Source organism: Chiloscyllium punctatum, chromosome 25 (assembly GCF_047496795.1).
Source record: "Chiloscyllium punctatum isolate Juve2018m chromosome 25, sChiPun1.3, whole genome shotgun sequence".
NCBI classification, from domain to species: Eukaryota; Metazoa; Chordata; class Chondrichthyes; order Orectolobiformes; family Hemiscylliidae; genus Chiloscyllium; species Chiloscyllium punctatum.
This window is the reverse complement of record NC_092763.1, coordinates 15,717,272-15,731,814: the sequence shown is the minus strand read 5'-3', so window position 1 is coordinate 15,731,814 and position 14,543 is coordinate 15,717,272. Positions and strand designations below refer to the sequence as shown.

The 14,543-nt window shown below is 42.1% G+C and overlaps 1 protein-coding gene across 3 annotated transcripts in view; it reads left to right on the top strand.

The window, feature by feature from the left end:
• Positions 1-954: 954 nt before the first annotated feature.
• The window catches only part of LOC140495715 (2-Hydroxyacid oxidase 2-like), a 44,556-nt gene continuing 30,967 nt past the window's right edge, over positions 955-14,543 (top strand). For 2 of the 3 annotated variants that reach the window (XM_072594739.1, XM_072594737.1), the window contains exons 1-2: positions 955-1,037; positions 5,044-5,192. In XM_072594739.1, the coding sequence (XP_072450840.1) occupies positions 5,062-5,192 (131 nt within the window). In that variant the 5' untranslated portion in view covers positions 955-1,037; positions 5,044-5,061. Of the gene's footprint in view, positions 1,038-2,630; positions 2,711-5,043; positions 5,193-14,543 lie in introns of those variants that run through there. The other variant, XM_072594740.1, reaches the window with a different exon arrangement.

The window sequence follows — 14,543 nt, the reverse complement described above, 5'->3', positions numbered from 1 at the left end:
ATGATTTTAACATTGGGTTAAGCATTAATAAATGACTTCATACATTACTGACAACATGCATGTATAACCAGGCTCACTGAAAGATTCCAGTCCTTGTGTAATCTTGCTAATGCTGGTGAATAATGTACGAAAACTGTACCTGGTGGCATGTAAGTCAACCTTTGAAACATTCTCCCCAAAATGAGTTGATTTGTCGAGTGTAAAATGTGAACTGTTGAAATAAGGGCAGGAGAACTTACTTTGTGCAACAGTCACCACACTTGGCTGCAGTGAGTAGATGTAACTTAAACCCATCTACATTGTCTTGATAACATGGGCCTAATGACCTGCTTGATTCCCTGTGTCAACTTATGAGGCCTATGTAACTGCAAATTTGCATCTCTGAGCTACAAAATTGAGACTGATTCCTAATGAAGGCTTTGCCCTAAACACGCATTTGTTAACTGAAACATCAGCATCAATTTATTAGTGGAACATAGCCCTCAAGGTGCAATTTGGCACCAAAACAAATTGGGTCATCTTTAGTGTCGGGTCACCACGTGCAATACTTGAAGTATTTGAAGCATAATTCTGTCTACAATGAATCTGTAATACAATATTTAAAACAGCACAGCAAACAGATAAAGACAAACAAGTCATTTATAATTTGAAGGTGAAGTCATTTATAGGATTGGAACGTTCAAAGTCACTGTTGGGTCTGTACACTATACAGACAACAGCATTGCCGATGAAGGAATTAAAAATACTTCAAATTCTTATCACGTCTGTCTTTTGGCATCTCAAACATTATGAACATCATTTGCTTGCTCCGAAATGTTAAATATTACTGAATTGCAAACTGTTCATTGGTTAGAAATGAAAAATGCAGTCCTTTGCAGCAAATGTTTATTTTAGGAATGGTATTATTTAACGATTGACTCAATCTATAACTCAGTCCTAAATTAATGAGTAACTTCCTGGTAAAGATATCAGACCGTTGCAACATTCACATTTACAGCAAAACTGCAAATTGTGAAAGAACACACTGGTTTTTTGAGGTAAGAATTTTCACTGTTTAATCATGGATCTGCTGCAGATAAGTCAGAGAATGTATTATCCTAGCCTGTATAATGTAGAATATAAAATAAGGGGCACCAATTTGCAATAATTCAATAAGGCAAAGCTTAGTTGTATGATCAAATGCAAAGCATGCATGAAATTCAGACCTTCAAATTCATGTATATTTTCGGAGTAAAAGATGTCAATCAGTGATTTCTTCCTCACTATAAAGTGTTTTTTTAATTATAATATTGTTCTTAAAGGCTTAGAACAGAGAGGTAGATGATAAGGAAGGTCTTTCTGATTGCATAACGGAAGTAGAGAGTTAAACTTGGATAGCATCTTTTCTTCCTTTCTTTCCGATGTTCTGAAGTGCTTCGAGTTCAATGAAGTACAGTACTTCTGAAATGTCATCACAGTTGTAATGCTGGCAAACACAAGAATGAATATATATTCAGCAAGCTGTCGTGTGTAAAAAGCTTGGATATTCTGGCCGTGATTTACCATTTTGAAGTTACAGTAAGGCAACAAGCATCGTTGATGGCATCATATCCACTACTGTTCAGGATGAGTGATCACAGACGATTGCACAGTTCTCAGCTGATTACCTATGCAAACGAGATCACCACACCTTGGTACCTCTCTCATAATCAGCAAAGTGGTGACTGGAGATCCCCTCATCTATCAGGGGACCACACACCTATGAGCTGTGGATTGCAGTCAAGGTGCTATTGATAAATCTCTGGGACAGTGAGGGTGACAGTTAGGATAATTGAGGGTGGTGGAGGTGTCCAATTTGCCAATTGTCCTGATGAATGCAAGGCAAAAAGCTTCAGCAAAACCTGTCTCTTTTCAGCAATACTCAAGTTCTGTGTTACCGAACAACTATTTGTCTCGTCAAGCCTTAAGGCAGAGGATTGAAAAGGTCAACATCTGATCTCATGCCATGATTGTATGGTTGAGGGACCACATAGGGAAACTAAGTTTAACCAATGAGTGTGGTGCTGGAAAAGCACAGCCGGTCAGGCAGCATCCAAGGAGCAGGAGATTTGACATTTCAAGCACAAGCTTTCCATCAGGAATCATTCTTGATGAAGACCTTATGCTTGAAACGTCGATTCTCCTGCTCCTTGGATGCTGCCTGACTGGCTGTGTTTTTCCAGCACCACACTCTTTGACTCTGATCGCCAGCATCTGCAGTCCTCACTTTCTCCTAAGTTTATCCAAACCTCAAAATATTTTATGTGCTGTATGCAAAGGAATCTTAACAATGAATATTCGGGTCATGCAGTAGGTTGTAATTGAGGGCAACATTCTAATCCAAACACCTGGTTAGCAGTCTAGTGCTTTAATCAAGATGTCTGCCTTCAATTTCATTCCATTGTACCCCTCATATGTCCACTGTTATCAGCATAATTGAAAATGGACAACAGAAATTACACCAGCAGTTTTAAATTCCACTGAAATTCAAAAGAGTATCGAAATGCAATACGATGCCTGTGTTCCTTTCTAACTGATGGAGGTTAATGTGTGTAAGTGTACACAGAAAAGATTATCAATAATTGATCAAATGTTCTCTGCTGGTTGTTAACAGCAGTCTGATTTTGTCCAGACACAGCTCTGTTTTTCTACTGGATGATACATTACATTGAGGCCTGAGCTTAATTTTCAGGTGAGCATCAAAACATGCATGACAGTATTTGAAAAAGGGAAATTCAACAAGGTAGGGCTCTGGAACTCACTGCCTGAAAGGCATCAACCCTGGATTCCTTTAAAAAGTATCAGGAATGCTGCTCAAGTGGCAAAACCTGCAGGTCTATGGACTAAATGCTGGACAGCAGGATTATAGGTTGATATAGACCTGATGGACCGAGTTGCCTTTTTCTCAGCCGTAGCATTTTATGACTTTATGATCAACATCTCTTAAAAAAGATAATTGATCTCTTATCATTCTTTGTGGGACTTAACTATACATAAACTGCTCTTATCACAACAATAACGATGCTTTGCAGTAACCAGGCAGAGATTGGAGTCCTGCCTGCTTCATTTTGGGCTTCCCAACAGAAGAGAAAATTCAGTCCTTTGCATTTTCTATATTTGGGTAATTTGATAGAGTCAGTTCTATTCTTTCAGACATGTCATAGCTAAACATTTCTAGTTTGTACATACTTAGTGAGGAGGTCTTATGGTATAGTGACAGTTTTCCGACTTCTGGCCAGAAATTCCTGGTTCAAGTCCTACTGCAGGCCATATTGACCACTGAAATTGTAATAAGGTCAAATAGTTTGATTTTCAGCCTGTAAATCTTTCTAATAAGATGGCAAGTGATAATTGGGAAACTCTTCTGGTTTGCCAGCCTTTAGATTAGATTAGATTACTTATAGTGTGGAAACAGGCCCTTTGGCCCAACAAGTCCACATCGGCCATCTGAAGAGCAACCCTTACACCTACCACCATGGGCAATTTAGCATGGCCAATTCACCGAACCTGCACATTTTTTTTGGACTGTGGGAGGAAACTGGAGCATCCGGAGGAAACCCACACAGACATGGGGAGAATGTGCAAACTCCACACAGTTGCCTGAGGTGGGAATTGAACCCAGGTCTCTGGCGCTGTGAGACAGTAGTGCTAACCACTGAGCCACCGTGCCACCCATTCCCTTTAGAAGGGAATGACTAATTACTGCAGTACTATGTGCATAGGTGTGGATTAAACCAGTGGCAGTCCGTAGTCCGACCCTCAGAAATGAGGCTTTGTTAAAGGCAAATGGATTCAAATGGTATTCTAGAGCACCATTTCAAACTATACCACTGAAAAAATACGCCTTATTGTGACTGATGTCAATAAGTTGTGTCAAGTGTTTTAAGAGCTGTTGCTGAATAAATGCATTACATGAACACTCCACCCTGCAAAAATCTCTGTAAAAGAAATGTTCAGGTTGTTCTACTCGGCCTAAACTGTCTATTCTGAGTCTCTCTCCAGACCTCCCGGATTTGCTGGATAACATTAAAGCTCTCATTATTGGCAGTAACCCAGAAAAAAATCCTTTCAACCGTGACTGATGATGTTCTGGAAACTCATAATCAAAAAAGACCTGATTTAAATTCTTCTTGGATGTATGAGTCCAACTCATAAGATTATATCGTTTAGAATAGCTCCAAGGAAATCTAACACCTCATTAACTTTTCCATGGGATTTCAACTTTATTTTCCCCATGAAGCAGCTACACGTGGATGGGATACATGGTCAAACTTTGAATTATATTCTGGATATGAATACAACTTTCTAGCTTTGTTTGAATATTAACTGGGCCCAATTTTATCACAACATCAATGTGAGGAGCCTGGGTGAGCAAAAAGCCAAGGCCTAGAGAGATTTTAACTCCTTGCCCTGAATTCCATACTGAGGCCTGACTCCCACTTGAATCCAGCAGGAATCATTGCTTAGTTAATGGGCAGGAGCAGGACTTGGCATGGAATGGTGACTCAGTGGTTAGCACTGCCGTCCGATGGTGCCAGGGACCAAGGTTCGATTCCAGCCTCAGCAGACTGTGTGGAGTTTGCACATTCTCCCCGTGTCTACGTGGGTTTCTACCGGGTGCTCCAGTTTCCTCCCACAGTGCAAAGATGTGCAGGTTAAGTGGGTTGGTCATGCTAAATTGCCCCATGATGTACAAGCTAGGTAGACTAGCCATGGGAAATGGAGTGGGGGGGGGGAGGTGCTGGGATTTGGTGGGATGGGGATACTGTTTGGAGGGTTGGTGTAGGCTCAATGAGCCTGAGGGGCACTGTCCACATTGTAGAGATTCTATGAACCTAGGCCATTAGTTAAACTACCATATAGGTCTTATCAGAGACCAATCAACACACTGACAGAACAGTGTTCCACCTTGCATTGTGTGTTCTTATCTTATAAACAATATATTTATGAATTTGGGATGAAATTGCAGCTGTAAGTTTCTAACACTGTTTCATCAAATTAAAGATTTTATATTTTATTCTTCAGGATTCACCCCACCCAGTAATGTCTATGATTTGCTTGGATGACTTTGAGGCCTATGCTGAACGTTTCCTCCCTTCAGCAGTGTGGGATTTCTATGCTGGAGGTGCAGATGACTGTGAATCAAGAGACAGGAACCTGCTAGCCTTTAAAAGGTTTGTGTAATGTTTTGCACTCTGAATATGTGCCATGTTTTATTAAAGCAGTGTACCACATTATCTTTAAACTACAAACACAATAACAGCATGACTGAACACTCCTAACTTGAAGAAAGACAGAGTGCTGGAGAAACTCACCAGGTCTGGCAGCATCGGCAGAGACAAAAACAGAGTAAATGTCTCAAGTCCAATGACCCTTCATCAGACTGGAAAGGATAGTAATTATTATGCTGATGATGGTGAGGGAGTGAGTAGAGTAAATAAAGATGGAGGCCAGAGCGCGCGAAAGACAGAGAGAGAAAAATATAAAGGGACAGGTAAACAAAGAGAGATCTGATGATAATCCAAGAGAGAGAGAGGAAAACTAAGTAGGGTTCTCATGCAAAGTGTGAGTAGTTGAAAATGGGTCGACTATGCAGGGAACAAGGCGAAAGTAAGGACTGCACATGCTGGAGATTAGAGTGATGCTGAAAAAGCACAGCAGGTCAGGCAGCTTCCGAGGAGCAGGGAAATCAATGTTTCAGGCAGGAGCCTGTCATCAGGAATGAGGCTGGAAGCCTCAGGGGTGGAGACATAATTGGGAAGGGGGTGGGGCTGGGGAGAAGGTAGCTGGGAGTACAATAGGTGGATGGAGGAAGGGGTAAAGGTGTTGAGGGATATATTTCCCTCCCCACCCCCATTCACTTTCTGCAAAGACAATTCCCTCCATGACTACCTGGTCAGGTCCACGCTCCCCCAACAACCCACCCTCCCATCCTGGCACCTTCCCCTGCCACCGCAGGAATTGCAAAACCTGCGTCCACACCTCCCCCCTCACCTCCATCCAAGGCCCAAAGGAGCCTTCCACATCCATCAAAGTTTCACTTGCACATCCAACAATGTCATTTATTGCATCCATTGCTCCCGATGTGGTCTCCTCCACACTATGGAGACTGGACGTCTGCTCGCAGAGTGCTTTAGGGAACATCTCCGGGACACCCACACCAATCAACCCCACCGCCCTGTGGCCCAACATTTCAACGCCCCCCTCCCACTCTGCCGAGGACATGCAGGTCCTGGGCCTCCTCCACCGCCACTCCCTCACCACCCAATGCCCGGTGGAAGAATGCCTCATCTTCCGCCTCAGAACACTTCAACCCCAGGGCATCAATGTAGATTTCACCAGTTTCCTCATTTACCCTCCTCCCACCTTACCTCAGTTCCAAGCTTCCAGCTTAGCACCATCCTCATGACCTGTCCCATCTGTCAATCTTCCTTCCCACCTATTCGCTCCACCCTCCTCTCCGACGTATCACCTTTACCCCACCTCCATCCACCTATTGCACTCTCAGCTGCCTTCTCCCCAGCACCACCCCCCTCCCACTTATCTATCCACGCCCAAGGCTTCCAGCCTCATTCCTGATGAAGGGCTCCTGCCCGAAACGTGGATTTTCCTGTTCCTCGGATGCTGCCTGACCTGCTGTGCATTTCCAGCACCACTCTAATCTATGAAGGGAACAACTCGCACACAACAGGATTTAGGGATATAGGGATGGATAAGTGATGTGGAGGAGAGTGATTGCATTTTGAAATTGTTAAACTCAGTACTGAGTCCTGAAGGCTGTAAGGTTCCTGGGTAGAAGATGAGATGCTGTTCTTCCAGCTTGCATTGAACCTCACTGGAACACTGTAACAGGTTTGACACACAAATGTTGGTGTGGGAATGTGGTGGTATATTGAAGGGGCAGGCAATTGGAAACTTGGGTTCATTTTTATGGATCAAGTGGTCACCAAGTCTGCATTTCATCTTCCCATAATACAGGAGACTGTATTGCAAGCAGAAAGTACAGTCGACTTGATTAAATGAAGTGCAGATGAATTGTTGCTGCACCTGCATGGTGTGTCTAGAGCCTTGGATAGTGAGGAGGAGGGAGGTAAATGGGCATATGTTACACCTTCTGTGATTGCTTGGGAAGGTGCCATGGGGGTGTGGGGAGGTGTTGGAAATGGAGAAGGAGTGGATCGGGTCCCAGAGGGACTATCCCGTGTAGAAGGTTGACTAGGGAGGGGAGGTGAATGTATATCTAGTAGTGGTGGAAATGGTAGGTTGTGATTCTTTGGACACAAATGCAGGTGGGGTGGAAAGAAGGACCAAGAGACCATATCGCTGGTGTGGGAGGGAAGTGAAGGACTGAGAACAGAAGTATGGGAGATGGGTTGGACTCAGCTGAAGGTCCTGTCAACTACAGTAGCACGGAATCCTCGGTTGTGGAAAAAGGTGGACATTTCTGGGGCTCTGCTGCACAGGTGGCATCATCGGAATAGATGTGGCAGAGACAGCGAAACTGGGAGAATGGAAGGGAGACCTTGCTGGAAGCAAGGTGTGGGAATGTATAGTCCAGGTAACTGTGGGATTCGGTGACTTTGTAATGGAAATCAGTGGGCATCCTATCCCCAGAAATGGAAAGAGAGGAAGGGAGAAGTCAGAGATGGACCAGGTGACGGTGAGGGCAGGGTGGAAATTGGAAATGAAATTGATAAATTATTACAATTCCACACGAGAGAGGGAAACAGCACCAATTAACACTTCTAATTCCTCTGGCAAGAAAGGGCTTTCAAAAGTTATGTTATGCATGAATCATTCTCTCTTCGAAAAAAATTCCAACATCACTTATCAAATCAGACTGTGATTGACACAAATTTTTGCCAGTTTTTAATTATTAGGTGGATCGTCAGTCGAATGGCCAGATTCTGAAATAACATGCACAGCTATTATCATTAACCTGGACTGTTCCAGTGACCATTTGGGATGTTTTCCTATTTAAGATGCTAGTATGTGAATTTCAACATTATTCACCTGAACAATAAAGTTTAGAAAATACAGTTGTCTTAGTTTCCCATTGGCTAAGTTTATTCTTCAAAACCTTTCAGCTTTCCTAGCAGTGACTAGGACAATATTTTCCCGGGATGGGGGAGGTGAGAAGGATGCTGTTTACCATCCAATTAGGGGAGGTGGCAAACTCTGAAAGCTGGAGGGGACATGCAGAGGCTTTTGCAGCAGGCTGCATTAGTGGATCAATAAGGGAGAAAATTCTTCAAAGTGTCTTGTTCCTACCTCCCCCACCCCAGCATTGCAAGACAAAAAGAATTCCTTTGGCCGTATTGCCACCACTGCTGGGTTATGGCTGACCCAGGAACTGACAGTTGGATTAAACAGCCAGTAAGCAGACAACAAGGCAATGATCACAAATCAACACAGTGGGGAGACTACTGGTATAGTTAAGATAGTTAACAATCTGCAAGCTAATAAATGCAACTAATAAATGTACCATTGGTAATTAGGACAGCACAGGCTGTCAGATACCTGACAAGTGAAAGTTGCTGGTGTTGCAGTGGGAATTTCAAAGCTGTGTTCCACAGAAGGATGGAAGAAGTTTATAAAATTGCAGATCAGAGCGTGGGCCAGCAGCCAATTCCCTATTTTGTCATTTTAACCTCTGTACAGAACAAACTTGTTGACTTTGAAATCTTGGTTGAGTGAAGCACATGACAAGAGCAGCCCAATCTGGCATCATGAAATATAAGCAGTACATAATTCCTTGTCCCTGTTACTCCTTTAAGTCTATTGCTTCTGCATTCATTAAATTAGCAAATTGGATTAATTTACCTACTTTCTGAGTCTGTGTTGGTACAAGCAATATCGCTTGGATTTTAAAAAAAATGTCTTGAATAACAAGGGAATTGGAGTGCACCATAAATGTAATCATCATAGAATCCCTGCAGTGTGGAAACAGGCCAAACAATTCCACACTGAACCTCCAAAGAGTATCCCACCCAGACCCATTCTGCTACTACTCATACACTTAACCTCTACATCCCTGAACACCACGGGCAATTTAGCATGGCCAATTCACCTAACCTACACATCTTTGAACTATGTTAGGAAACTGGAGCACCCAGAGGAAACCCACGCAGACACAGGGAGAATGTGCAAACTCCACACGGACAGTCACCTGAGACTGTAATCAAACCTGGGTCCCTGGTGCTGTAAGGCAGCAGTGCTAACCACTGAGCCACTGTGCCAGCCCTGAATACTTATTATAAGATGCTCTTAAGACAAGGAATATTTCAGAAAAATAATTCAATTTAAACTTGCACCAAAAAAAAATCAGCTAGCCAGCATATTATTCTGGAGTTAACCTGGAATAGAACAAGTTTAATGCTTATCTGTCTCTAGATAGTGTAATTAAGCCTTCATCAGTTTTCAATGAAGTTCAAGAAGTTGGATTCTTGAGCAGAGAATAATGCCAAGGGAGGCGTCTGTAGGCACCAGACAAGCCATAGCATTACCAGTGACTGCAGTAAAAAGACTGGTCTTGCCACATAATCAGACAAGGCCCATATGCCACATTACCTCATGATAAGCCATGGTGTGATTGCTCTTTTCCACCCCCTCAGGAATCCTGCTGACTTCCAGCTATGTTCCCATCTAAACTCCATCACAAATGCCTTTAATTAGATTGGAATACGTTAACTTTCCTTGCGTTTCTCTATTTTTTTAATGGGGTTTCTATTATTATTGATCGGTTTACTTTATAATTTTACACCCTTCCTCCACAACCTGAACAAAAAGGGGGGGTGGAGTTGTATCCACTCCTCCCTTTTCAATGTAATGTACAGTGCCAGAATAGTGAGAATGTTATGCTTTTCTTTCTATGATGGAGAACATCCAATGTTGCTTTCCAATGCTTTTAGTGGTAGTGCTAACTCATTCGTTGAATAGGGTTGTGTCTCCTCTCAAATAATCATTTTTGCTGGTTTAATTTCAAGGTTTTGGATTTGTGAAATATCTTTAATGTATCTGAGGTCTGTGGAGCATTCACTACCATTAAATATAGGTATCCAGCCACAAGTGATCATTACTGAAAAATGTGTTGCTGGAAAAGCGCAGCAGGTCAGGCAGCATCCAAGGAACAGGAGAATCGATGTTTCGGGCATAAGCCCTTCTTCAGCCCTAATCCGAGAATGCAACTTTAAAAAAAAGGTTTTGTGATTTACACATAAAAGAAGTGAAACTATCACGGTTTTCTAACAGATGAAAGGCTTAACAGACAATCAATTTTTCAAGGCATAATTTCAGTTACATCACACTGTAAATTTTTGCTATAAATTCTGTGTTACGATCGAGCCCTCCACCTGATGAAGGAGCGTCGCTCCAAAAGCTAGTGTGCTTCCAATTAAACCTGTTGGACTATAACCTGGTGTTGTGTCCTTTTTCACAAGTGATCATTACACAAATACAGAATAAAGAAAGAAGCAAAGTCAGACCAGTTACATGAATTCATATTTTAGATAACTCACAAAAATAAAATAGGGGCATTAAGTGGCTTGTGGTTTCAAGGAATGAAGAAAATGGATCAGGAAGAATTAAACACGGAGTAGAGTGAAAAGAGCATATGAAGTTTGACATTGGGAACATCTTGAGAAAATATTATATAATAATGAAAGAAACATGGGAGGGTGGGCATCGGAAGGCTTGTATTCAGTCAGAGATTGGAGTTAATATTTTAACTGCTAGGCCAGAAAATTTATAATGTGACTAAGTAATAACGCCATTCAGTTTAAATATCAAATTTCATTCAATGCAGTAACCTAGAAAGATCCTGGCATAAGGAGGCTGGATTTATGCACAATGCTTATAATAACATACATCTGGGATGTAGGTCTGACTATAATTCAAGCTATCTGATGTCAGACTCTGCATGAGTAGAGTTGAACTGTTTAAAATACCATGAGAACTTGGAATTGTAGCCTTCACCACCTGCCTTGGGAGTTTTTGTTAAATGGGTGATCAGCATCATTAAATTGCTGAGAGAGGAATTTGATACAAGTGTGTTAACTATTTATGGAATAACATTGCACAGGAATTTCCACATTTATATTTCCACTCGGCCTTGATCCAGAACAAGACTGCTTCCTTTCTTATTGCTGCTACCTTTTATGCATTGGTAATTCTGAATGTGCAGTGAGATTTACGTTTTGTTTGTTTGACAAAGTAGGACCATGTTTATTGGTCATCCCCTCATTGCCTGGAGATAATGATAGTGGACCTTGGTCTTGAACCATTACAGCTCTTTTGTTAATGTCAGTCCCACACCAGAGCACATTCTAGGATTTTGACACAACAGAGAGAAAGGATAGCAATACATGTCCAAGTTGGGTGTCTGACTTGGGCTAATTTGATGCACTGTTATTCCCATAAATGGCCCCTGTCATTATTCTTGATGATAAAGGATGGACAATGGACAATGCACGTTTAAAATGTTTGCTGTAATATATCCCAAAGAGAGTTTAACACAATCGTTACACGAGGAAAGGGATTCCCGCTGATTGACATCATTGATTGAGGCCTTGTCTGAGATAATGCCAAACGTGTCTTTTCATTTTTCTGTATTTTTGATGATGGACTGAAATGGGAGAACTGTTTTGAAAACCAAGGCTGTGGAAAGGATTGCTGCACTATTTTAAAGCAAGTTATTTGACACTCCTTCAAGGAGCTGTTTACAGTCTGTTCCAGCAGTGGGGGACGTTACTACAGACCAACTACAGCCTGGGGTATGTACAAAGTGAGATTCAGATGGCAATAATTATCTGACTGGTCTTTGGAATGGTAACCAATTGTCAATGACAAAGGCCATCTGCCTGCCAACAGCTATGTGATTGGTTCTCAGATAACTGAATGTTTGGTCAGAAGCTATTGACCCTTTGAAAAGGAAGGGGCTGTATTTTCCTTTGTGGTAAAAAAATTACTTCAAGCCTGAAGAAAACCAAATTATTGCCTCCATTGGTTGCTGTGAGTTGTGGCTTTTAACTATAAGTCAGGGCCATTCTAAATGCAAAAAAGTCACCTCATACAAACAAGTGAAAGTACCTGCAGAAGGAAGATCAAGGAAGAGCAAGTCCTCACAAACTAAAAGGATCATCTCAGTGAACCCTGTGGACAGGGACCATCGAACTATCTTCTCAGTCTTTTCCACTGTCCATAACACCCATTTCATTAGTGTCTGACTGTATGTGAGTATAGGGGAGTTTTGTAAGGAGGTTCGGGTTTTAATAAGTAGGGTTATATGTCAATAGTGCACAATGGTTTTTCTGTAGTGAGAATCTATTTACAAACTGATTCGTAAGTATGTACAAATCTGGTCTGTGCTTTCTGTCAACGTATATCAAAAAAACAAAAAAAAAACTAGGGGATTTTGTGTAGTTTTGCAAAACCATGAACTTCTGTGATGACTCTGGGAACAGCGGAGCTTCAGTTGGAGTACAGTATCCCAGTGATGCATAACGTAATCTTCGTGAGCAACCTGCCCAGAAGGCAGCCCATTATTAGTGGAAGAGACATAGTCAGTGATTGAAGCAGTGAGAAGTGCAACACAAGTGGTTTCCCTCAACCGAGGTGCAAACTGAGCCCTCAGGTTGGAAACGGCAAAGGATTTCAGCAGAGGTTGACTGGAAAGAGGGGCAGTAAAGTCAGGCTGGCATATTTGGTGGAGTTGGAAGAAGAGTTGAGGTGCGGAGGAGTTGAGTGAGGGCGGGATAAGGATCGGGCTTCTGGGGTTAGAATGAGAGTCCGTCTTCTACTTGGTGGGAATGAAAGTTGGGTCTCTTTGGGTCATGGTAGAGGAGGGGGAATGAGAGTTTTGTAAAAAGCAGCTTTTTATAATTTTACAATTAGTTGCCATTCCAAAAAGCAGCTTTGTTGCTTGACATTTCTAAATGGCAATTTTATTGGTTACTTATTTAAATTACCAACATGTTGCTTTGCAATTATTTTTTTCAATTATTTAGATTGTGGCAATACCTTTTCATCTTTATTGGAATGTGCTCACTGGCCCAGTGTGAGAATAATGGGGCCCTCCCTGTCTGTGAAAGGTATAGTCAATCCTGTTCTAGAGATATAAAGCTGCATTCACACATCCATTAAGTATCCATCACACTGCTGGCTTGAGTCATGGAGTCATAGAGATGTACAGCACGGAAACAGTCCCTTCAGTCCAACTTGTCCATGCTGACCAGATATTCCAACCCAATCTAGTCCTACTTGCCAACACTTGGCCCATATCCCTCCGAACGCTTCCTATTCATATACCCATCCAGATGTCTTTTAAATGTTGCAATTGTACCAGCCTCCACCACATCCTCTGGCAGCTCATTCCATACACGTACCATCCTCTGAGAGAAAAAGTTGCCCCATAGGTCTCTTTTATATCTTTTCCCTCTCACCCTAAACCTCTAGTTCTGGACTCCCCGACCCGAGGGAAAAGACTTTGTCTATTTACCCTATCCATGCCCCCCATAATTTTGTAAACCTCTATAAGGTCACCCCTCAGCCTCCCGACGCTCCAGGGAAAAAAAAACCCAGCCTGTTCAACCTCTCCCTATAGCTCAAATCCTCCAACCCTGGCAAAATCATTGTAAATCTTTTCTGAACCCTTTCAAGTTTCACAACATCTTTCTGATATCTGGTTGAAAGTAACATTATGCATGAAAAACATTCCTTTGAGGATCTGCTCAAAGGAATTCCTGCAGTAATATCCCAGAGCTGTGAGGACTGCCTCTGTCAATCATGATTATCTTCTTTGATACCAGCCATGGGATGGATATCTGATTGGACCAACACATCTTTAACCTTTGTTTTGCTGGACTCCCTGACTTCCTTTTGTGGTAACAAATTGTTCACTCCATTAGCTAGTTAAGAAATGCAGAATGGAATGCTCTGTTTGTGGGATGTCTGAAGTTGTCGATGGTGACTGTTCCTCAATTTGAGGATAAAGTCTACTCCTTTTCATCGGTATCTACAACGGGTGTTCATGTGACTGGTACTTGACTCACAGATCCCGGGCAAATGGGACTGAATAAGGTTGTGGGATCCAAGATGTGGTTTGTTTTCTTTACTTCTCTGGCAGCACTCTGCCTCGTCATTAAGACATGGGGTGGAATCTGACAGGGGCCAGAATGTCATGGTTCTCCCTGGACCAATGCCAATGAACACAATAATTACAGCACTGTTACTGCAATCTACTTCTTTATTTATCACTCAACCAGTGTAACAATGCAGTGTAAAATTGCATCAAGTTATAACATAAAGCTGTCTTAGACTCACTACTGAGACTTAAGTTTTACCCACACTGGTGAACGATAGTTGGTCAGCTGAAGTCGCTCAATTGGGTCTGTCCTCTGAGCTCCAAGCTCAGAGTCCTAATTCTGTGATGGTTGTTCTTAGGTTATCACCCCCAGATGTCTTCAATACTTTTACTTCTATTTATTTTTCTTAGTCTTCCAAAATGTTCAATCACTTCTCCTACCCAG